General features: G+C 42.0%; 1 protein-coding gene across 2 annotated transcripts in view; it reads right to left on the minus strand.

Annotated features, from left to right (window-relative positions):
- Positions 1-24,522, minus strand: part of cdh4 (cadherin 4, type 1, R-cadherin (retinal)) — a 179,808-nt gene that overhangs the window by 5,759 nt on the left and 149,527 nt on the right. The window contains exons 8-13 of one of the 2 annotated variants that reach the window (XM_019268399.2): positions 22,159-22,331; positions 15,028-15,165; positions 9,644-9,829; positions 9,098-9,351; positions 4,595-4,746; positions 424-660 (exon numbers count right to left, since the gene is read on the minus strand). In XM_019268399.2, coding sequence (XP_019123944.1) covers positions 424-660; positions 4,595-4,746; positions 9,098-9,351; positions 9,644-9,829; positions 15,028-15,165; positions 22,159-22,331 — 1,140 coding nt within the window. The remainder of the gene's footprint in view (positions 1-423; positions 661-4,594; positions 4,747-9,097; positions 9,352-9,643; positions 9,830-15,027; positions 15,166-22,158; positions 22,332-24,522) is intronic. The other variant, XM_010755587.3, reaches the window with a different exon arrangement.

Here is a 24,522-nt window from a genome sequence, read left to right on the forward strand (position 1 = left end):
GGAGAAAAATCCAGGTATGTGATCAGATTTGTCCTCAAGACAACTGCTGTGATACATCCATCTGGGTGGATTAGCTGACAGATCGGTTGCTCGGGGGACAGAGAGATGAATGGATCTCATTTGTCACAAACGATAGATCGTACGTCAACACTGGATGGCACCCGTGTCTCTCACTGTGAGCTTTGTGAGACATTTTGTTAAACTTGGACTTCTCTCACAGCTTAGAGCAATCCCTGGACTCCTGATTAATGTCGCCAGTAATTCTGCAGAGGGGTTTTGCATCCCATCTGTTAGGTTTATGGTTTAATTCAGCTAGGGATGCAGAATGGTTATATATCATTCCCACATTCCCCCTAAATGTTACATCACAAGCTTAGGTAAAATATTTTCAATATGAATGCAAAATGCACGGCGATTAATTACCACTGAGTCTGGAAATAGTCCAGTTGCGGCGAACGCTGGCAGGAAAAGAGGGCAGCTCGAAGACAAATGGCCCTACGTTGGGGTCGGCGTCAGCGTCGGAGGCTGTGATGTTGATCCTGGAGTTGGGGCGTGCACGCTCGCACACCTGGGCCTCTCGGGGTATCAGCACCGGTGCGTTGTCATTCACGTCAATCAGGTAGATCTGGAGGGTTCCTGTCCCGCTGGCTTGAGGTGAGCCTGATGGGAAGTGAGGGGAAAGAGAGGAGAGAAAGAGATCAAAAGAAAAGATGGTGAAATAATAACACAGGGACTGGAGAAAGCAGTGTGCAGAGGCGAGGCAGAAGAGCAAAGATTAAATGAATGGAGACGGAGCAAAAAGCAGGAAAAGACTTGAGAGACAGCATGACAAGAAAGCCACAGAAGAAGACAAAACAATGCTTCCAGTTCAATTACATTTTTCCAGCTGATTCATGTGTGGAAGTGAGAAAATGAGGCATAGTGGCAGACAAACAATTGGGAAGAAAAGGGTTTTGTTTACTGAAGGACTGAGTGTGTGTGTGTGTATGTGTGCATTTGTAGTAGGGCACCCAACAAAATAGTCAGAACAAATGAAAGGACACATACATTTTTTAGTCCTTGTGTTTAGAACTGGCTGCTTTCTGAGAAGGCTGAGGACAACACTCACATAAAGATCGTTGTTATCTGCACTCTGCAAAGCCCATTGGGAAATGACTGAAAGGCTAACCCTTCACTACATACAGCAACACAAGCTCATCATGACTTATTCAGGGTTTCTCACAGCTGTGAAACCAGAACAGAACCATCATGTTGGGAGACACATTTTTGATGTTTTATGCATTAACAGTAACAGCAAACCCTCTAATGTGCTTTGATTACAGCACACACAGCCACTGAACTGCACTTAAACTGACGGAGGAATGTTGTTTATCTCCCACACTGTCTCTCGATGCTGTACAACACGGTGCTGGGAGTAAGCGCCTCACTGCCTTTTAAGAGTACCGCTTGCTTTCAAAAAACAAAGTGAACTTGAAGTCTGTCCCAAGTCGGTGCAAATGTGAAATCAAAGACCACAATTGTAATGATGCTGAACTCTAGTGTGAAGTTAAATATTTAACTCAGATTGAAAAGGAGAAAGAATAATATCTTCTTGTGACGGTGTCCTACATGATTATGAGAATATGAGACTATCTGCTAAGTTTTTTCACATGAGGCATAGTCTGTTGTGGTGTCACACATTTACGTGCACCAAGCAGGATTCAGCAACATTTGATTCATGACAGTTATGGGGTTGTTTATTTATGTTGCTTGAGCACTGTCAATCAAATCTGATCAACTCACACTCAAACAGTCCCAATGCAGCAGATTAGCTGAATGTTTGAGTGACAAACAACCCAGATTCCCCAAATTTTTTAATGCTGCATAAAACAAAAATTAAAACAGAATGCAGTGAGTTGTAAACCCTTTCTGATCTATATGCAACTGAATACAGTACAAAGACATGATATTAAATGTTCAAGGTTCAAACTTCTCTGTAATTTTGAATTTGATACATTCTGTTTTAATGTATATTTTACACAGCACAAATAACACCAAAGGATGTTTTCTTCCAAAATCTCAGTTTAAATGTTGCTTGTTTAGTCATTAATCTTTAATGTCCTAGAGAAACACTTCACTAATGTGAAGTTTTCAGGGACTTTAAGTCATTCAAGCACTGGAAGAAGGACTGTGCCTTCTGAAGAACAAATCAATAACAACAAAAGGAAAAAGATTTAGAAAGGATAATCTCTCTCATTTTTATAGTGTTTGTTTCCACTGGGATGTTGTTCAAATCACTGAAAAAAAAAATCTCAAAAGACGCTTTAAGAGAAACAGCACACAGTCTGAGTTTGATTTTTTCTGCGGTTATGAAATTTTTTTTGAATTATTCAAATTAAATTTAGGGGATGTGGTCCGAACATTACAATCATAAATGGTAAAGCATATAGTAATGGGCGTATTCCCATTGTAAACTACATTATACTTCAGCTCTACTACATTTTAGAGTACTTCACTTCAAAATCTTTAAACTAATAGTTTGAAGATTATGATTTTACAATCAAAACATATCTGCTTCTAATACATATTAATGTGTAATAGAAATATATTAAGAATAAAGCTCACCTTAACCCGTTAAACATCAATAAGGCTGGGTCTTATGTTTTTAAAATCAACACCATGATATTCAAGAGTTTATCCACTAATGACAATATGTTAACAATATCTGTCACAACATAGCAAATATATGCAAAATGATAATTATATAACTGATGTTCAGTGTAATTATGCATTACATGTTTACACATGTAAATAACAACTCCAAATTAGTTGCTTTTCTTGGTAGCGTGTGATTAAAATTTGCTCAGAATTATTAACTCATTCTTGTAGAATTATAAAGAAATATGAATTATCACTACATCGCCGATAATAGGACACATAATTTCATTTTTTGTTTCATAATAATTGTATACATACATAACATAACATTTGACACTTAGTATAGCTTGCTGATACTTCTGTACTTTTACTTCAAGTATTACCATATTCTAGTATTACTACCTTTACTTGAGTAAAAGATCTTAATATTTCTCTTACTGCTGGCAATCATTATTAGTCTTCAGTAATACCACTACTGATAACAACAACATAACAACCCCAAACTACAGATGAAACAGTACGTGCACTGCTCTACTGAACAGACTGCAGTGATATATATTCTGGCCTTGATATTCAGTTGACAACCCCATGCACACAGTCTGTCAGCATGCTGAATAAAATTCCTCATGCAGTGCAGCATATATAGTTTACCCCAGTAGCTCATCAGTGTTTTCAGTGGATTTCAACTTTTTTTCCCTCTATCAGACAGTAACTTGGTGCATCAAGTATGTTAAGGTCTGTTGCTCCAAGCCCCAAGGCCCATCGACCGCCTTGTCGGTTATGATTGGCTGGTTGCTTTGTTGCTTCTTACGCTTCGCTTGAGTAGAATAAGTTAAGAGAACTTCAATCAAAGTGGAATATATCCCCTTGTTGACACGAGGCTGCAGAATCAATAGGCAGGCAACACTATGAGCTTAAGTTGGTGTGCTTCAGGGCAACCGATCCCTCATTTCTCACTGGAGTAAAAACACCTGGGTCCCTCCTACTTACACACAGAGTAAGCACCTCTATTTGTAGTGCTTTAGTATTTAAGTTTTGTACATTGTTGCAGCACCTGAGGCTGATACTCATTGCACCTTCACTAACTTCTATTCCTCTGCTTTTTTCTGTTCAGACATAGGGCGGTGCATATGTATGTACAGTATATTATGTATTATACTGTATATATATTGTATACAGTATATATATGCTAAGTCATATGTTTTCCGGCATAACCCTACACTGTTATATCAAGAGAAATGTGCACAATAACACCCCACCTAAAAATACAAACCCAATATATGATGAGTGAGAAATATACCAGAAAAATGTGTTACTTAAGATTGTGTTGTGGCCCATTCTAATAACCATGACATTCATCTGTGCTACAGTACTTTGAATCTGATGATGCATGAAGATGAAAAATAACAACAGACAGCTTCTGTTTCACTCAGATGATGATTGACGTATAGTTATCAATATTTAAATACAGCTGGCTTTTTCATAATGACAAAAACAAACTAACAAACCAGAAAGATCATGTGCACTAGGAGCTGTTAGAGCAAAATGAGAAAATGAGCAAAAATGCTACCTGATGATGACACTAGATGGAAAAGGATTCACCTAAATTATTAGAATTCATCCTGAGGGGGACTATATTTCATGGCAGTCCATCCAATATTCCTTGAGGTCTTTCAGTCAAAACCACAAATCTCAACCTTGTGGTAGAGTAAGAGGAATAAATCAGGGCATCACCATGAATGGTACCATGAATGTCTGTACCAAATTTCCTGGTGACTCTTCCAGTTGTTTTAGAGATATTCCAATCTGCACCAAAGTGGTGGACTGATCGACACTGTCATCCCTAGAGCAATGTAACATGGCTAAAAAGCCCCTCCATTGTCCTGCATGTGCTCTACTCTTTATTGGATAACCATCACACACACACACACACACACACACACTCATCCTGACTTACCAGACTTACCATTGTCGAATGCCAGGAACGTGGCCTCGTACACATTGTTTTTGACGTACATGGACTCTCGGTCCAGCAGGGCCATGGTAGTAATCTGACCATTGGTCCTGTTGATCTTCAGCCAGTTAGCTGGGTCTGATAGTTTGGAGTACCTGTACACACAAACAGAAAGCCAAACACCTCATTAAATCCCAACATAAGTATACAGAAACATACTCCACACATTAACGGCCAACTGTTAGTTGAATTCCAGCAGTGCTGAATCTTTTATTTGCTGATCCAAAGTACCCATTATCAAGTTGAATTCCCATTACCATAATAAGCAATACCAGCCAAGCACCTTTGAAATATTACAGTGGCATGGAGAGCGGAACATATGTTCACTGAGCTTATCCTAGCCACAGCTCATTAGCATGAAGACCGATGAAAACCTGAACCCATATGCGGAGCAGCCACGCAGCACTCTTAACAACCTCACTGCTCTTTGTACCCACACAACCGCCACAGCGGCTCTCATCACGTCACCAGTAGTGACATCAGCGGAGTGGAAAGTGGCAGCTGCAATTAAAGTCTATAAATCCCATTAACAACTATGATGAGTCTTAAAGACTGACTGAGTGTGGGAAGTGCTTTGCTTGCTGGCCTGATGATAAACAGCTAATTGTTGAAAAGTCTCAGTGGTAGGTATATGGTCAGTGTGTCACCACGGTGACTGGAAGTGGAGGTTGAAGTGGAGAAAGGAGGAAAAAGTAAGAGAGATCAGAGGCATGTTTCTGAATGTAAACATGGTTGTTAAAGAATGTGATGAGGGGAAAAGGGGCTTAATTAAAACTGTGCGTTGGAGGCTGACACTGGTTCCTCACAGGCATGAATGAAACTAATTCCACCTCCACCTAAAGACAGCACACTTCTGGACTCATACACACTTAGCAAACAAGCAGACACAAGGACATGTTGACAGACAGGGACACCCACCATCATCATTTTTACATTTTTTCACAAGAGAATAAAATAAATAGACAAAAAAAGACATAATCTCTTGTGAAAGAGCTTGTCGTGCAGTGTTTGTCAGGATCTCATGTAGCCCTGCAGGTTAGATTGTGGTGTTTGCGTGTCATGCCTGGCACTGTCAACTCCCTCCTGTGCCAACAAGATGTCACCTCCTGCTATCTTCATGTGCAGCTGGCAGAGCAAAGTGTCTTTATACTCGTGACGACTGCCGTAACCTTTAAACCCAATGCTGTGTTTGTAACAGCTCAAAAACATGTTAATACATCACTTTCCTAATCCTTTGAAGCTTTTTAGAGCAGATTCAGGAGCAGGAACACACCTCAATTATGGGGGTCTGTTGTGCCCAAGCGCTATGGTGGATTCCACCCACTAAAGTTCTTCACAATGCAGCCATTCTCTGCAAATGTCTTTGTGTCTGAGTTTGAAATAGTCATTTTCTTTTGATAGAACAATCGAAGACAGAGAGGAAAGCAGGGAGAGAAAGGGGACAACAGGCTCGAGTCGATTCCTTCATTCATTCAAAGGGGCGCACACTCTGCTGAGCCACCATGGTGTTCCTCAAACACTTACTTTTGGTGTAAAAACAACACTTTAGGTTAATTTCTGATTTTCTGTGCCATCCAATGTGAAGTCTAGACTGTGGCAAAGCAAAAAGTTACAACTTCAATATATTTCAACAACATTAACAGAAGAAAAAAACAACCCTCTACGGATTCCAACTTTAAAAAGCACTGCACTGATTTTACACATGGTGGTCAGTTTCCTCATCACTCATAACATGCAGTACAAACTAGAGGTGTGGCATATGAAAGAAGTGGTCATTTAGCAGGCAAGGAGGATCTTATGGTCTAAATCTAAAATTATGCTATTGGGTTGCATTGTGCCAATTATAGTGCTGCTTCTACTATGCGGGCAGTGTAGACATATAAATGTGAGGATATCTAAGCCTATGCTGCTTTGATTTCGATCATTCTCCTTTTGATCCGTCTCTCATGAGTCTCCAAGCTTCACGGTAGTGAAATACTAAATACAACTTTGATAAATACAACTTTAATCCTATCCTTACATGAAGATGTGAAGTAGAAATACTAATAAGAAATACACACAAACACACATGCAACTCCTGCTGCCATATTCACATCTAAGATATTTTTCTGGCCTTTTATTGTATAGAGACAGCCGAAGAGTGACAGAAATGTGGGGAGAGAGAGGATGGGGAATGTCATGCAGCAAATGGTCGCAGGTCAGATTCGAACCCTGGGCCACTGCAGCAAGGACTGAGCCTTTGTACATGGGGCGGATGCATTACCAACTGAGCTTAACGACACCCAGGCTCACATCTAAGTTAGCTAGTAAAAAAGCTCAGCCTTACTTACTTTTATCTGAGTGTGAAAAAAAAAAGAATCCAGAAACATAAAAAAAAAGAAAGCTGCCTCCTCTCTCATCCTCTGCTCACGCACAGGCCCTTCAGTCACCCTCAGCATGGGCTGGTGTGCATGCTCGGGTGCGATTGTAAGTCTGCGGTTGTGCATTTCTGTGTCTTTTGTGTGTGCTTTAGTGACGGTTCAAGGGAGGTCACAAAAGGGAATACAGCAACAGCAGTAGCAGCAGCAGCAACAGAGATGAGCTGCTGTCTGAGCAGGAGCTGCACGTCTGCTGGCAAGCTGCTTTGGAAAAGACAGCAGCTCTGAGGTCCCATCAATAACAAACCCGCAGACTGACAGGATGAAAGTGACAGGGTCAGCGGGAGTGAGAGGGAGGGAGGGACGAGAGAAAAGAGGGTAGAAGAAGAGTTACTTCTCTCAAAGGGCAGAAAAGCTCAGTCCACTCAGTTTGCATGACATGTCTTTTTAGGAGAAGAACCCTGAGATGTGGATTTTGCTCACTGTCCTGTAAATATACGAGTACATCCCCCACTGCCTCCCTCGCTATCAATTCAGTAACATTTCCACTGGGTCCCTCAGTGAGAAGAGGTCGTCTTACTGACATTAAGAAAAATCAATCTCTCTCGTTGGGGCTGGCTATGGAGTGGAACGGTGCCACTGGACCTCAGTGGGCATGTAGGAGTTTCTATCGCAAAGGGTCGATGCCTGGATGGCACGATGCCCGCTGTGTGTCATCCCAGTTAGGTAAGGATAGAGGGAGGGATCAATGAGGAGGAAGAGAAGAAGCAGATAGGAACCTAAGGAGGGCAGACAGACAGTGTCCAACTCATTACAGGATGACCTCTTCACACCAGTTGCCTGGCAACGGGGGAGGTAACTGGAGCCTGGGATGTGGGCGAAGGGGTCATTGAGAATGTCAAAGAAGAGGGACAAACTGTGGAGAAAGTGTTCAGCGCTGATTAAACACTGGTGACATTCGGATTCAGTGGGAGACTGGACAGTTCTCACTTCAGTCATCTTTGGCCATCCAGTCCTACCTCTAACTTCTTTAATATGAAACCCGAAGCATTTTGTTATCTATGAATCTGCAAGAAGTGACACCAGAGATGGTATGGAACAGTAGGCAGCATGAGCAGTGATTGGAGCTATGCTTGGGCATTACCTACAAAAACTAAAACACTGTCACAGTTTTACTTGTTACATTGATGTTTCTCTTCTAGGCTAGAAAGATATATTCAGACAACAAATGTATTATTTACATTTGAAATAGTTCAGGCCAAAAAAACAAGAATTAAATGATAAAAACGTTAATTTAGTTGATGTCCCCACTGTGTTGTATGACAGGAGAGAATACTATTGAAACCATTTTTCCCCTAAACAACCTTCGATTATGAATTTCTGAAAGTCCAGGAAAGCTTAAGTGACCCTAGATTATTGAACCACAACGTTGCTACTTGGCTCGAAATATTTACTTGTTTTTCTTTGAGTCCTCTGCAGTCTGCTCAGGGGTTATAGTTTAGTTAGTTAAAAATTGATTTGTCAGTCTGCGGTATGTTCAGCTGGTATTCAATATGCTAGTCCATTAACCTCGCTGAAACACTGAAACAGCATCCTGTTCCTGTTTAGAGCAGCACATATTTTGATGCTAAGCTTCCAATTTATTTTTTACCAATGTCTGGATTTTCTTACAATGTTATTTAACTGTTGCTCAGAGAGATCTCTGTCTGCTCTACACTTTCCGTTGTCGGTCTGGTTGAACCACTGTACATCGTTTTGTTCTTCATGTACAAAACATGACTTTTTTTCCCCAATCCCTTCATACAAAATAACATCTATTTGTGAAGAGGACTTGTTTCAACCTAAAAGCATAGAGGGCCTTTCAAAAAACAGTTTGAACAGTTGTATAAATCATAAGAAATCAAAACTGTGCATACTATATTGCAATTTGTTTTCTGAAATTGCAGTACAGTATGCACAGTTGTGATGACATCTTCAAATCTGTCTAAAAAGAAAACGGTCAGGGCCTCATACTTAGGACTATGTTGTGTCAGTTATTATATTCAGCAAAAGAAGTGAAGCCTCCATATTGTGGTGTCCTTTAAAGTACCTGACAATCTGATGGATGAAGTGGTCAGGGTCCTGAGCAGCGAACACAGTAAGAGTCGTCCCTGGTGGCACGCCCTCCTCAAAGCGGATCGTCTTGGGGTTGACGGGAAAGACGGGCGGCTCGTTCACATCCTGAACTGAAATGGTGACTCCTGCTGTGGACTGAAGTGAGGACTGGATGCCGCTGGCCAGGTGGGCCTGGTTAGATACTACCACGGTCAGCATGAAGGCACGATTCATTTCGAAATCAACCGGCTAGAGAATAGCCAATGAGGTGGGAGAGAGGAGAGCGAGACAAGAGGAAAATGAGTGTAGCTGATTGCAAGATTGGTTCTTGCTATGCTCCAATTTGAGGAATGACATATAATTCACTGATAACAATGTGAGACCAAAGTAAAGTAATCAAATCGTCAACATCTGGCACTTCAGAGCAGGTGGAAAGACACAAGATGCAGCATTGAATGATAATGGAGAATGACGGTACACTTTTATTTTGAAAGAGCTTAACATCAGACATTAGGCATCAAAAACACAGTTTCATTTTTACCTTGACCACAGTCAGCATGCCCTCATTGGTGATGGGGTTAGTGCGGATGGTGAAGTGTCCAGAAGGGTCTCCACTGACGATACGGTAGACGGCATTCCAGTTGGGACTGTGAGGCTGATCCCTGTCCACCACCGTCAGGTTGGTCACGACCACATTCACCTTGTTCTCTGGCACCTCGCCTGAAAACTACAGAGCATGAGGGAGGGAAGGAAGTGAAGGAGAAGAGGGGAGGATGGGAGAGATAACAATTATGCTGATCTTGTTGGCTAATGCATGTTAATAAGTTGATTTATTGAGATTCTAAACATTTGCTTGTGCCACCATCAGTCTTTAAACATTATCCATAATTGTTGTTTATGAAAACAAACTACTTTTAGGGTCATGCCAATATTGCTCATTACATTAAAACATAAATGGAAAGTGGTGGCAAAACAAACAAAGGGGAGGAATTAGAGAGGAAGAAAAAAAACAGAAAGAGACAGATTTGTTTAAATGTGCATAATAGAGAATCATATCTTCCATTATGTTAATGCTATCGCTTATTCCACTGCATGTCTGCTCATATGAAACTCTCTATTTGAACTAATGGATTTGTTCAATTAAGTGTTTACCCATTTAATTTAGATTCTGTGCATTCACCAAATCTAGGTCTTAATAAGCAATTAGATAAGTACTGTAATTAAGGCAGCGGTAGGAATAATCTTTGGCTAATGATCTTCATTATATTGCAATCTGAAACAACTCCCCTCTGAACTAACTCTGGAGTAAACTTGGTGACAGCTGCAGAGCCTGAAGAAAAATTTACAACACGATGGGATACATGTCTGTCTCTATAGGGATTTATCTGGATACAGAGGGATGGGCACTCAAAGGTAGACACACACAGGCACACACACATCTACGCTAAAAGCTCTCATTGTCAGACGATAATCCGTGTTTCCTCTTGTGAAGTGTTAACTTGTTTATGGTGTGTGTCTGCCAGCTGCTGTTCACTTTAATGGCTTCATCATCATGGGATTGAGGCAGCGTCCAAACCGCTCGATTCCTCTATTCCTATTCTTTCCCTCCCTCCCTCCCGCCGTGCCCCCTCCTCTTCTCCTATCCCCCGCAGTATGACCAGGCTGATAAGCACTGAACAAATTAAATATGCACTCTCAGTCTCTGGTGTGTGGGCTCCTCCATTTCATTTTCACCCCAAGCTTTAACACAAACACCACCACAAACCTTCCAAGCTTGTTTGGGCTGTGCTGTCAGACAGCCAAATGGAATATGCTCTCTCAGAAGCATACACAATGGTGCTGACTGTAGGGGAGGATGCTTCCAAAATGGCCACTCTCTCTAAAATGCAATGTGGACCCATTGATAAGCCTCTAGAGACACGGACTTAGAGTTTCTAAAGGATTTTGTAGTTCCAATGAAGGGGAGGAAAAAGGAACCAATAAGATTCAATTGAAGGTAATTGTCTGATGGGACCTCAATGTGCCAGTGAATGTAAAATTCAAATGAGACCAAAATAAAAAGAATCATTAAGCTTTAATTTGAGTTGGTATGTCACAAAATGTTAGTATTACAGATTCTGTCTTTATAGGGCTTATATATATGAGTTTATAGGACTCAACAAAAACTTAATTGGAGAAAAAAGCTCGTGAACAGTGCGAGTGAGCTTATTCAGCAACATTAGACACATTTTCTGAAGGCTTGCAAAGAGAATGTATGGGACCAAAACAAAACTCCCAGGAACACCATTTGTCAACAAAACTCTTGAGTGGATTGAATTGTGCAAGGTTGCGTTTTATTGTTTTCATTTATTTATTTTCATCTGTAAAAGAAGAAATCTTCATTCAAAAGTTACACAGTTTAGTTTGCAGAACAAAAACACACAGGCAGGAGTGAGGTAGGGTCACTGTAAGCAAATGGTTGCTGACGCTGTGGAGAAGCTCACTTTATAGCTTCTGCATTCAAAGCATTATCATTGACACGTTATGTCAGGGTCTTATTTTATGCAACAAACCTGCAAACAATTTCAGCTGACACAGGGTTACTTATGCCTGATCACTTCTAATTACTGCTTTTCATGTTTTAAATTTTTAATAATTTTTAATAATAACTAGGTTCAGGAATAAGGGCCACGCCTCGTACTCCTTCTTTGACTCCGCTGTCACACACCTCCTCCCCAAACCCTCTTTCTCGTTTGTCTTCCTTTTTCTTGACTCCATTCTCACACAGGAACCAGGGGGCTCTAATCCATAGAGTCACGGAGAGACGGTTCCCCCACTCAGAGTCTCCATCCCTCCAGGTTCCCTCCAGGATCCCTCCTGTCCACCTGTCAACCTCAGGACCATTCTACCGATGGCCCTGCCTCCTCCCCCTACCCCTCATCCTCGCATCCCTCATCCATCTCACCTTTCCTCCCCTCATCCCTTCCTCCCTCCCTCCCTCCCTTCATCCCTCATCCTAACATCCCTCACCCTCCGACCCTCATCCCATCATCCCTCCATCCCTTGACCTCTCTAACCCCCCTCCCTAAACCCTCCCAGCAGCATACCACCCATGCTTCCCAAATGTTACTTGTAATAAACATGTTAAAACTTCATCTGTACAGGCGTGGTCCTTGTTAGTGAAACTGTCCATAAATTAGCACTTAATCACTTAATAAATCTGCATAAAGGTGCACTCCCCAGCAGGGGAAATCCGATACCTTCTTAGCGTAAAATGAGTCTGAAAATGAAAATGTTTCATTTTAGGTGGCAGAGTTACAGCTCAGCAACACTAAATGAGCTCTTCCTTTCCTTCATGGGGCGTTGAAAACAACACCAAATGGTAATGATGGCATTAAATAGAAATAAATGTCCCAAAACAGACTCCAAGTAATATCAGACTGACATCAGTCTACTTAGGATGGCTGTTATGCCTCCTCTATGGTGCAATAAAGATACAGCCACTGGCAACAGGCGTTTACTGTCACCCATGTTTAATGTCGTATGGACATGCTGTCAAGCTGTTTTTCTATCAGTCTGCTCTGTTTTAACACAAATCAAAGTCAAGAAGTGAGAAGCAGAGAAAAGTGGTGAATGGCAATTTTTCAGGTACTTGGAAGCTCTACAGGTGAATCACAAATAGCACTCAGCAGCACTAATTTTTATCTGTACACCTGTGTTTCTGTAAGTTCAGACTCACACGTCTTTCAAACAACACTTCTGCCACTCATCAGAGTTCGGTGAGTGTAAAACCACTGGGTGCAATTCTGCAGGGGTGTGATACACTTCATTAGATAGTTTGTTCTGATAGATTCTGGCAAGTACTGCTGTCTTTTTATTATCACATAATGACAAACATAGGACTAACATAGCACGTTCAGGCCCATGTGGCGATATGAATAAAACATTTTTCTTTTTTTTCTTTTTTTTAATTAGATGCTATATATCAGCTTGGTTTACGCCCCCACAAGCAATTTCACTTAATTAGTGTGCTTATGTTGTCTCTATGCCTCCTGTAGAGAGCAATGAATTCTTCTTGCGTCAACCACAAATAATTACTGAAATGCTCCAAGTCTGGTTGCTAGTGTGGGAAGCAAAACAAAAAGTAGAGACAAAGCAATGGAAATGGTATCTGGTGAAGAGCAATTTCTATGCCGCGTATGTTTGATTCTAAGTGAAGGACATACAACAAAAACATCTTTATTTATTTTTACTTATCCTTGAGTGGCATACCAAAATTGAGGTAACTGCTCCTTTACTGGCAAATTTACAGTCATTTACTTTTTAGGGTTTCAAGGAAAGTAATGAGGCCCCGAAGAGATGACAAATATCTATCACAGCCTGTCTCATCACTGTGTACTGTATCAGGGACAATATAAATGTGTTTCTGTGTCCATTGAAGCACAGCATGTCCATTTTTTTTGTTTTGCTAGAGGGAGGACTCTGGTCCTCCCCAGTGAAGAGCGGTGACAGAGCCAGCACCGCAGACGGGGGACAGAGCAGTTTTGAGCAGAGTGGCAGCCTTTTTCGGCGAGCTCTAGCCCTGACAGCTGGGGAGCTCTTATCAGAGCATGCGGCTGGAACTGTACTGGCATGCACGCTGCCGACGGCCCTGCCGAGGAGACAGGGATCACAGTGTGTGACGCTGACACACTGTTCGCTCTGCCTCTGAGCTCGGCTGCAGACAGCATCTGTCTCTCTCTGGAATCTCAGAAATCCAAGCGCTCACATAAAGAACAGCTACGATCCTGTAGGTCTGTCAAGCTGCGGTCAGCAATTGATTCGGTTCTATCACCCAGCTGAGAGTGGAAAATTCAAGCGATGAAAAACTTGAAGAAACTTAAAGGCAACGCACAACATTCACAGTCAGCATAAAAGAGCATCTGCTTTCAGTTGCCTCATTTATATAGCAACCCTTGTTCTCAAAAACAAACAGCTCACTACCTAACCACACACACTGCTATAGTTAAGTTATAGTTAAGTGGGCCAACTGTACTGTGGCTTCTTGTCAGGCCAGTGTGGAGGTATCAGGGACCAGGGCCAGATGCCTGCAGACAAACCCTGGCCACCAGAGGCCCTGCTGGCAGAGCAAACACAGAGCGGAAGGATAGGAGGAGTGCACCTCCCATCACCAAAACTGATCTGGATCTCACGTTCACTCACAGTATCTTCTTCTGTCTCTCCATATGTTGTTCTTGCACAGTGTTTCTTTATCTGTCAGTCTTTTTTTATTTATTATATCTATCTGTCCTTATCTTCCATCTTTGTCAGCTACTGTAGACACATTACCCTCATCTCAATGTTCTCTGAAAGCATATTTCTTTTGAGCTACTATTACATGATTGTTGTCTTTGACAGACACCAGATAATGTATTTTTTAATAATCTCTGAGAGCTGTCTTTTACTTGGAAGCCTGTGTAATCTGTTCTGCCTACGAATAATATACCCTTGTGTGCTATATGTAGCATAATTGCTCTATGGCTCAGTGGGGTAGCATAATGACTAAATAAGCACTTGTTAAAATGGCAGATACAGGGCAGAGCCCTGAGCTGACACTGTTTGGTGGACCTTCCTTGTTTATGCATATAGGCATACATTCTCTATTTATAGGGACTGTAAGAAAACGAGTATACTAATATATCTGATACTAAAGTGATATTTTATAACAAACAACTTGCTAATAAAGAGCTGGTAAATAAATTGGTAGACCAAATAAGTGAAGCAGGAAGAGCTGATTTTTAATGAGAAGTCCTAATACAGAGACAAGACTGTTACACTATTATAGAACAGAACACTGAAACAAAAATTTTATTTGCACCGCTATCCTCCCTTCAGCAAAAGGAACGCTCCTTACCTCCTTTTAGTAATTTTCATGCAGTCCCGTACAGAGATCAGTGTAGGACTCACCGTTCTGACTGTCAGTTCTGGTGGATTGTCGTTGATGTCTGTAATGCTGATGAGAGCCGTGGCTGTGTTGGACAAGCCAAAGTTCAAGTTGCCCTCCATGTCAGTGGCCTGGACAATGATGGTATACTGAGACACTTTCTGTAAGAAGAAGCAGAAACAGAGAACACATACTTAGGGATTGGTGTACGAAATGCTGCAACACACCCGACCACAGGAATCAATCAACAAATTAATATTTTTTTCCATGTGACAATGACATAGTAAGCCACATGAATGAATAAATAAGTGAATGCATGAGTGAAAATCCTTTCAATTACCAGCCAGGCGTACATACATCTTCTCCTCTTTCACAGGAGGCAGGACAACTGGAGTCTGTTAGAACACCTTATTTGCTCAATAACAGATAGTAAACCGCAAACACACACACACACACACACACACACACACACACACACATGGACAGGCATGCACAAAGTTGCAGAGAGGGAGCAATGTGTTGGTAAAAGGCCCATCCATTATTGCCTAAAAGTCTTGGCTTTCCGCTGTGGGAACAGACCTGGATCATCACTCATTTTAATGGAGGCGCCTCCACTTTAAGATGCGCCACAGCCCTGCAGATAATACCAGAAGGTGGACGGGCCTTACTTAGTCCAGTTACAGTGCGGGGGTGTCGCCCCAGAGTGTACTGCGGCACACACTGAAATATTACAGTGCCATGAGGAGAAACACCATCAGCTTTGTTTAGACGCAAGCGAAAAAAAAAAACAAAGAGAAATCAGAGAGACAGTGAGTGTGTCCATGGTGCTGAAAGTTCAGTCAGTCCCCAGACTCAGCAGTGGAAAGAGGACCGTCTCTCTGTGATCTGCTTTGTGGTCTCTTTCTCTTCCTATTAATCCATTCGGCTCAAACCTCCATTGTGGCAGAGCAAAATGAGACTGTGAGAGAGAATGAACATCAAGGACAGGCCAGTGATCTGCACACATGGCGTGCTGATTTGTTCAGCATCCAGAATGCATATTATTGATGGTCTATATAGTGTTTCTTGTTGCTAGGCTAGTTTCTCTGTATTCACCCAGGGGTCATGCTTTCTAACAACTTGATGGCTAATGGCACTGATGTCAGGGACTGCCTGCTGGAACGAGAACAAACCGAGGCAGAGGTTTTCTAGGTGTAGATGGGGGAGTTACTGCTTACTTCTTATGTGGCTGCTTCTTTGCTTTTTTTATTTTATTTCTTTGAGTCCTGTTTTTTTCCCCCTGGTTTATTCTGTTCTCTTTGTTAACTCACATTCTGTGCTTCTTTTGATCACTTGCTATCTTTCTCATCACATCTTGGTCGCTCAGTGTTTTCTGCCTGTCTATCTCCCTCTGTCTCTCTCTCCCATTTCTGTGTATCGTTATCTCTTTCCCCCTCCCACTGTGTTTTTTTTCAGTTGTGAAGGATATACTCGATTGTCTGATCAGTCAAAGCATTGAGGACGGTTAAAACTCCAGCTGGAGTCATTTAGCATTTCTCCAAGTCATTATGAAGCACGCAGACATGTTAATCTGCACCAAACCAGGCCTATTAATGAAAACTCAATACGAGCTGCCCTTTATTAGACTCATAATGAAATATCAATACCATCTCCCCTCATGGAACGCTTCAGTAAATAGAGCCTCCAATGGATGTGTCTCTCTGCAGACTCATTTAGATCCGGTCACATACATCAATCTGGAAATAGCACCAGATGGCTGCAGGAAACTAATAGGCTCAAGCTTTGATGGACGCCCTTTTCTCTGGTCAGGTGAAGAGAAATGACTGGAGCTGAGCCAGCAGGTGGAGCTGTCACACAGTAGGAGGTGTAGCTGATGCGTCTTATCCTGCAGGCTTATATCACTCATCTGAGGGTAGTTGTGAGTTTATGGCCCTTCTAGTGCACACATACATATCCGCTAACGCTCCAGTGAGTGGGAACAGGTGGGACACTCAGACTCTTACACCGGGGATACACACACACACACAGAGCCAAGCACACTCTGCTGTCCAAAAGTGGCTGCCTGAACAAGCGAGTAAAGGGCTCTCTAATGAGTCCTATAGAAGTGCTGAACAGAAAATATCTCTGTTAGATTAGAGTCCAGCGCTGGCAGGAAATGCTTCTTGTCTCATGACCAACAGCAATAGCCCAGAGTCCCCCACAGGCCTTGAGCCTCATGGACTTAATCTGTGCAAGCTGAAAGCCATCAGAAGCCACAGAAACACCTGTACTCAGAGCAACGCCAACAATAAAAACCCAATCCCTTTGTCACACAGACCAAATGAGGTAGTTTACCATCCAGCAGACTGAAGAAAGAAATAGGAAAATGGATTCAGGCTTTCAATGTTAGCTATTCGACAAGTCAAGCCAAGCAGCAGGCCGGACAGGTGGAAAAACCTGGCTGCTCTGAGTTTGTACGCAAATGGACTTGTCAAAGCAGAAGAAATAATGGTCTAAACATGTAAGGCAATGTCGAACAAGAAAATAGAGAGGAGTGGTTTTCTGGCAGAACACGTACAGTGGTGAATTAATTATACCTGAGCTGAGTGTGCACTTTCACTTGGTACCCTGTAAAGGACTACTTAAAGAAAGAGGCCAGACAAGTGAGTGACTTGCTTTTACTTCGTTTGTTGGATTGAGTTCTGGCCTGCCAGGCTCCTACTGGCCACAGTCATTAGTTTGTCACTTACAATCTGTCTCAAATTCTTGAGTGTTGCAAACACTGTAGAGCTCAGCACCCTGACTTTTTTTGACTACACTCTTTCTCCACCTCATTGACCCTCTGTGTCAGTGACCCTCACTACAATTTCAGTTCAGCTGCGATCACTTTCAATTAAATTTACTCAATTTGATTTGATGTTGTTCGATTCCACTTCATTAGATTTCCGTTCAGTTCAACTGATTTCAGTTCAGTTACACATCCACGTTGCCAATGAAAAACTCAGATATCTATTGTTACAAGTGAAGTACTTGGTGTTGTGATGAGTTTTTCAAGGATTTATTCTGTCTCCATCTTCATCATCCATCCCTCTCTTTATCCCTCACACAGATGTCTCTCAGGTTAGTCTGAGAACACAAACGCTGGTTTGATGAGAACACAAGCCAGCGATGATTTATGTTCTCTGAAAGCTTTTCCCTGGATCTGAATTGCAGATAAAGTCACTCACTCTGATATGAAGGTAAATTTAAGATATAAACACAGAATCCACTTGATTAGATACGGCTTCACATTTACGCAAACAGCTCAGAGTCTGGATAAATAAAGGCTGTGAGTCACATATGAATAAAGCCGCTTGAACAAAGCATGCACCACGACTGGGAATGAAGTTGAGTTAATTGTCCAAATGAGCTTTACAGTACAATGGACGGGACATGATTAAACAAATATGAGCGTCAAGGACATGCTGTTCTCACACTTGCTTTCTCAAACACATGAAAGCTACCAAACTCACATGAGGACCATCACTTTGCCCAAACACAGCAACAACACCTTGATAGTCAACATATCTGCTTTAGGCTTAAAGAAACAATTCCTGAGATATCTGGGTCTGTTAACAGTATACACAGACATGCAAGAAGTAAATAGACACTCAATTCAAAATTCATTCAAATTCAAATACTTCTTGCATGTCTGTGTATATAGCCTATGCACGGATCAAACACTTAGTCCATATTTATTTCTGAGTCACAACTACAACTACATTTACACTAGTCATACTTTGTATCTGTGATTTAGGAGCTGATGGAAAATTCTTGGGTGTAATGACAACATTGTCAAGGATAGGAAAATCCAGTAAGCCACAATAAAACCACATTCATCTGGGGACAGGTTCACTGTGAATGATCTCCAGCTACAGCTGGAGATATATGTCAGTAACAATGTATATCATCAAATCAATGGAAAATCTCATTTATTTCTTTAGAAACCGTTACACTTCTTTCTTGCTTACACATAATGTATTCCTATTATGAATGTATGTATTCATAAAATTGCATTAAAGGATAGACATCACTGAGAGCTGCTTCCTGTTTCTCTGCTATCATTCTATTTTATTTTTTTGCCCTACAACCACTTGGACATGTCAGCATCTAGATACAGAAAGAGGGGCAGTGGGAGAGATCCTGAATAAAGCTGTGAATGGGTAAAATTATAAATAAATCTCTGTCCAAAGGTTAATATAGGGTGGACATAAGGTTCACAGGGAACATTGATCACATGTAGGGGGAAACATTGGTATAGATTCTAAATGGCATTGGTGTAATAGGTACATGCACTTATTATATATTTCACAAGAGGTCATTTTGTATTTCCCAAATCCTTTTACCACAAGGTGTTGATGTTTAAGGTCAGTTCTATTGTAATAAATGTGATTAAGCCCTTTAAATAATAGGCTGGTGTCTGCAATTTATTAAGGCATTGTGGTAAAAACAAAAAAGAACAGACAAAATAACGAAATTGCAAATAATTGCAACAACTTTGCTTTCATAGTGAATCCGAGAGCTACTGGAAGTGAATACCCGGCTGACCAAAATATAAAAGCATTATCTACAAGAGATGAAAAACATGATTTAAAATTGGAGGTACATAAGTACATAACAATTCCGGCTTGTGTAAAAAACAAAATAAGGTCCAATTCAATACTTCCTATGCACACATAATAATGTGGATTTTCTTGCTTGAGTTGGCTACCAGCAGTCAACATCCACCTACATGTGTCAATATTCTTCGTTCAGCAAACCGCTCACAATGCACCGATGGCTTCGTTTTATGGAGCTTTGGTGCTAGGCGACGAGTTAACATAACTCAGTGTTTCTCTGAGACAATAAAACCCCAGACCCATTTAGGATGCCTGCTCTGTATCCCCAGGCTCTGCAGATCCTAATGGAGCTATAAGCTGTGAAAACTCATGTCCTTGAGGCAGTCCAAACAACGTCCTAATCGGTGACAAGACAGACCAACATAGAACTGGCATCAGCCTGGTGGACAGCCTGGTGTTGGGCCACACCACACCATGCCACGCCAGACCGTTCCAGTCCAGGGCTCATGGGAGATTGAGACAGCCTGGGGTAATGAAAGACAACAGCTCTGTCTGCCAAGTGGAACCGGAGCCACGGAAAGAGGGCACAAAAAGAGAATATGCATGCCAGCTGTGGCACCCTGACACCTCCTCCACTCTGTTTGCTACCTGCTGCTCCAGAGTTGTGCTTCATTAGAAATGTACATCTTCCAAAGTAGACTGACAGACGTGTGGAATCCTGATGCAGCATCCATAGAAATAAACTCCAATCTAAACTATCACCTAATGCAATCTTATTTCAAATATTAATTCTGTCCCCCAGCCACTTAAATTCAACATAAACCCACATACAAATAGCAGTGTTATATTTAAAATGAAGGATGTATTAAGTCAAACATGCATGTATATGGCTTAGCACAGCTTGTTAGCCTGTAGGCAGGAGCACATGGAGGCATGTGAGGTCACAGGAGGAGAGGGGCTGCGGGCAGTGAGTGAGGGAGAATAATTGGTATTCAGCGGTGTCAGAGGTAAGTGATACGAGGCTAACCTCCATGTACCCCCCGGTCTCCTCAACACGAGAGAACCTGCTTCACCCCTTAATTAGCACATGAATATTCTAATTAGACACCAGCATGGTAGATGAGGATTAGCTAAAGTGTGAGAGAAAGAGACTGGAGAGGAGACAGAGAATATAAAGTATCTGCCGCAAAGGAGTTTATAGGGTATTCAGTGTCAATACAGTGGGAATGAATATTCATGTTTTTGCGAAGCAGCATGTGCATACAATACTCTGGTTGCATGGGTCCCCTTTGACACTTGGATCTTATTCATCGTTGCTGCTACTACTCTTCAGTCTGTGTTAACCTTTACTGCTTCTAAACAGCAAAGATAACCGCCTGGGAGTGTGTATGGGAACACGTGCCTATGTGTCTGAGATCGTTTGTGTGTTTGTGTTGATGACCTTGACAGCAGGTGGGTGAACTCCCAGGTGTGTCCCAGTTTTAGTGGGAGGATCAGAGGCAGGTGGGACTGAGCCTGGCTTGATGTGTCCAGATTAATGAGCTTTTCCCTCACTCACATCAGCTGCTACTGGTGCTGCCTGGGCCAAGCTGGAAACAGGGACACAGAGCTGGCTCACATTCACTAGACTCATTTATATTGTTCCGCAAATGTATCACACTATCATGCCATGCCAGCTCTGTATAAAATTTGGATATGGTACGAGCATTGATGTATTGTACTCTTCTGTTATCAAAATCTGGTTTTGTTTTTGATTTGAACCGTAATTATTCTCCAAATACGCTCGCCTTACTGTTGGTAAAATCTTGTTTTTCACTTTTCCAAAGTGTTGCCTGGCCGTGTTTAGTGGCGTGAGGGACCAGTGGGACTTCTCAGAATATAAACATTATGAGACACACTCAACAGTGCTTTAATGTCGGTACTAAAATCAGCCAACTAAATTACGCAGATGAGATTATCCTCATAATGGTGGCATATGAATTTGAACGTTTCCCTGATTTGCCAGTTGTTGTTTTTTTTTTTTTTAAATCCTCCACCACAGAGAGATGAGGTTTGTGGAAAGGAGGGGGTTTGTGTGTGTGTCTTTGTGTGTGTGTGTGTGTGTCTGTGTTTGTGTTTGAGCGAGAGAAAGGCTGCAGGATGAACAACCACCACTGCCCACAGTCACCTGATGCAGCTTGGGATAAACAAAAGTCGACTCCGCCTGACCTCCTTCATTAGTAGAAATAAGATGGAAGATGGAGCAGGGATAATGTGTGTTGTGGTGGTGATTTGTGGGTTGCAAACAACCACAGCAAGCTAGCGACAGACGCGTTCTCCAGCAGTGGATGAAACAAAAGATGACATGAAGCGAAAACTCCTGCGACCCTGTCAGCAGAGAGGTGCTGGATTTGCCATTATCTGTGGTCCACTACACTGATAAGCATTATTTATATTTACACACAAAAAGAAACAAGTGGATGACTGAAATGACTGGTAATGTAGACTATTTGCAGAAAAGGTAGTTATGTTACTGTAGCAATCTGATGTTAAATGGATGTTGGAAAAACACACGCAGTGCATGCAGATGACACTGACCTCTCTGTCCAGGCCGGCTGCCACTGTGACTATGTCTCCAGTCTCGCTGTTGATGGTGAACATGTTGGGGATGGGGCTGTGGGGTGTCTGTGAGAGGATGCGGTAGCGCACCATGCCGTTAGCTGTGGTGGAGTCGTCCGAGTCAGTGGCTGTCACCTGCATCACAGATGAGCCTGTGAAGAGAAAGTTCTTATTAGTCAGGGAGACTTTCAGAGTGAGGTAGAATGACGTACATCAGTGCACCGCAGCACGAGATGAGGCCAAGGTGGGAAAAACACAAAAGAGAAAAACAAGCAGGTGACATTCATTAAAATACAAAGATATGCTTTTCAAGCACACACATATTTTAAAAATACATAAAGCATAATGAAATGTTCTTGTAAGCCCATCACTGTTTATGAATTTGTAGAGAATATCAAAGAAGAGGAAGAGGGCCTCGAAGACAACAAACGCATCTATAAACAAGAAACAAGTCAATCAGACTTTGTAAATTGCTGTGACATTGACAAGCAACTTTTGGAGTGAGAGCTATTACAGAGTATAGTGCAAAAACACAAACAAATCTGTTAAATAATCCCCTATTTTAAGCTGTGCTATTTTCTCCTTTATATGTAGTAAGCTTGTGGGGCAAAGTTCCCACCTCTGCAGAGTCCATTTAGTAATGAGCAGCGCTGCCATTTCCACCATCCATTATTTCAGCCTTCAGCGGCACCGTGGCTGCCCTTAATGCTCCGGTGCTCTCTCCCTATTTGTCTTAGAATAACGGATAAACACCGCCATTTAAGGCAGACAGCACAGAGGTGGTGAGGTTCAGGAAGTGTGTGTGTGTGTGTGTGTGTGTGTGTGTGTGTGTGTGTGCGTAAAGAGGGGATGTATGTCTACGTGTACTTACAGCTACACGGTGCATCTGTATGCATGTGCGTGCATGTGTCCTCACAGCACGTATCCGTGTGAGAGGCCCTGTGTCCCTACATCTTCCCTGAGCAGAATTATTGATTTGCAGAGTTTGTCAGCTGATGCCCACAAATGCGAACAGGCAATTAGGAGCACTTTGTGCTGGAAAGAGGAGAGATCACCTCGCCTCTCTCACAGGGTTCTGTGAAAATGTCACTTTCCATCAGGCGGCCATTTACAGACTGCTGCTGAGAGAAAAAGATCGTCAGCTCGCAAGAGGGGGACAGCAGAGAGAAGAGATGGCTGCAGCACTAACATGCTTGAATGAGAAGACAGTGTAAGTAGAGGGAAAATGTAAATGGAGGGAGACAAGGACATAGAAGCTGAAGTATAAAAAGGCGACAAAGAAACGAGAAAGTCACCTACACTTCTTCTAATTAAATTGGGAACTTAGAATCTTGATCAAATTTATGATGGTTTTAAAAAAAGCACCATTTTCATGTTAGTGGCACCAAAAAGTGTCAACAACTAATGCATTAGCCCTCTGGTTATCTCAGTGGTCGGAGAAGTGGGTGCAATACTAGGCAGGTGCCAAACCTGCAATATTCAATGATTACATCCCCACCTTCCAAATAATAAATGTAAATGCCTCAGCTGAAGCAGGAGAGCTGCTGGACTCGGTGGTACCTTGTGGGTCTAAGCAGCTACAGGTGTCTCCATTCCCCATAATTGGGTCTGGATGGCATCATCATTCCTGTGACAGCCTGTATGGACAGGATAATTGTAGCCTCAAATTCTATTTCAAACGTCATTAAGTTTCAAAGCAGGATTTGTCACTTTGTCCAGCGAGGAAAAGAAAAGAGTCCAAAGAAAGACAGGAAGAAGAAAAACAATTACTGCTATTCCGCCGAGGACAGCGTCAATATATAATAAACCATTCCAGTCCCGTAGGGAGGGATGTTGGATCACATGTCAGAGCTACCTTTTAGGTGGATTCAGTGATATGATGATGGTGCACTTTTAGATCCAAAAGGAGTGTCCATGCCTGAAAGGGTTAATCTCTGAGCCTGTTTAATTCCTCTTTAATTTGAACACTAATTCCAAATCCTAATTGCTTTTCCGCCAAAATCGCTGGAGCTGAAAATTTAACTGGTGGCAGGCGCCCATATCGTTGGCCATTTTGCTCACGTGGTTTCGAGATCACCGTTGAGGTCAATCTGCTGCCTAAACATTAGTAAGGAATAGTCAACATCTGCCTCCCAATTAGAGGGAAGATGGAGAAAAAAGAGAAGAAGATGGATAGAGACAGGAAGATATACCTGCAACAGGGAACCAAACACACACAGATGCAAAGATAAGAAGCATGGGAGGAAATTGTAAAGTAGAAAAAAAAAAGACCATGATGGAGGTGAAAGTGTTTACAAACACCACTGAAAGCAACGTATAAGAGGAAGTCAAGGAGTAGGAGGG

Source organism: Larimichthys crocea, chromosome VI (assembly GCF_000972845.2).
Source record: "Larimichthys crocea isolate SSNF chromosome VI, L_crocea_2.0, whole genome shotgun sequence".
Lineage (NCBI taxonomy): Eukaryota > Metazoa > Chordata > Actinopteri > Sciaenidae > Larimichthys > Larimichthys crocea.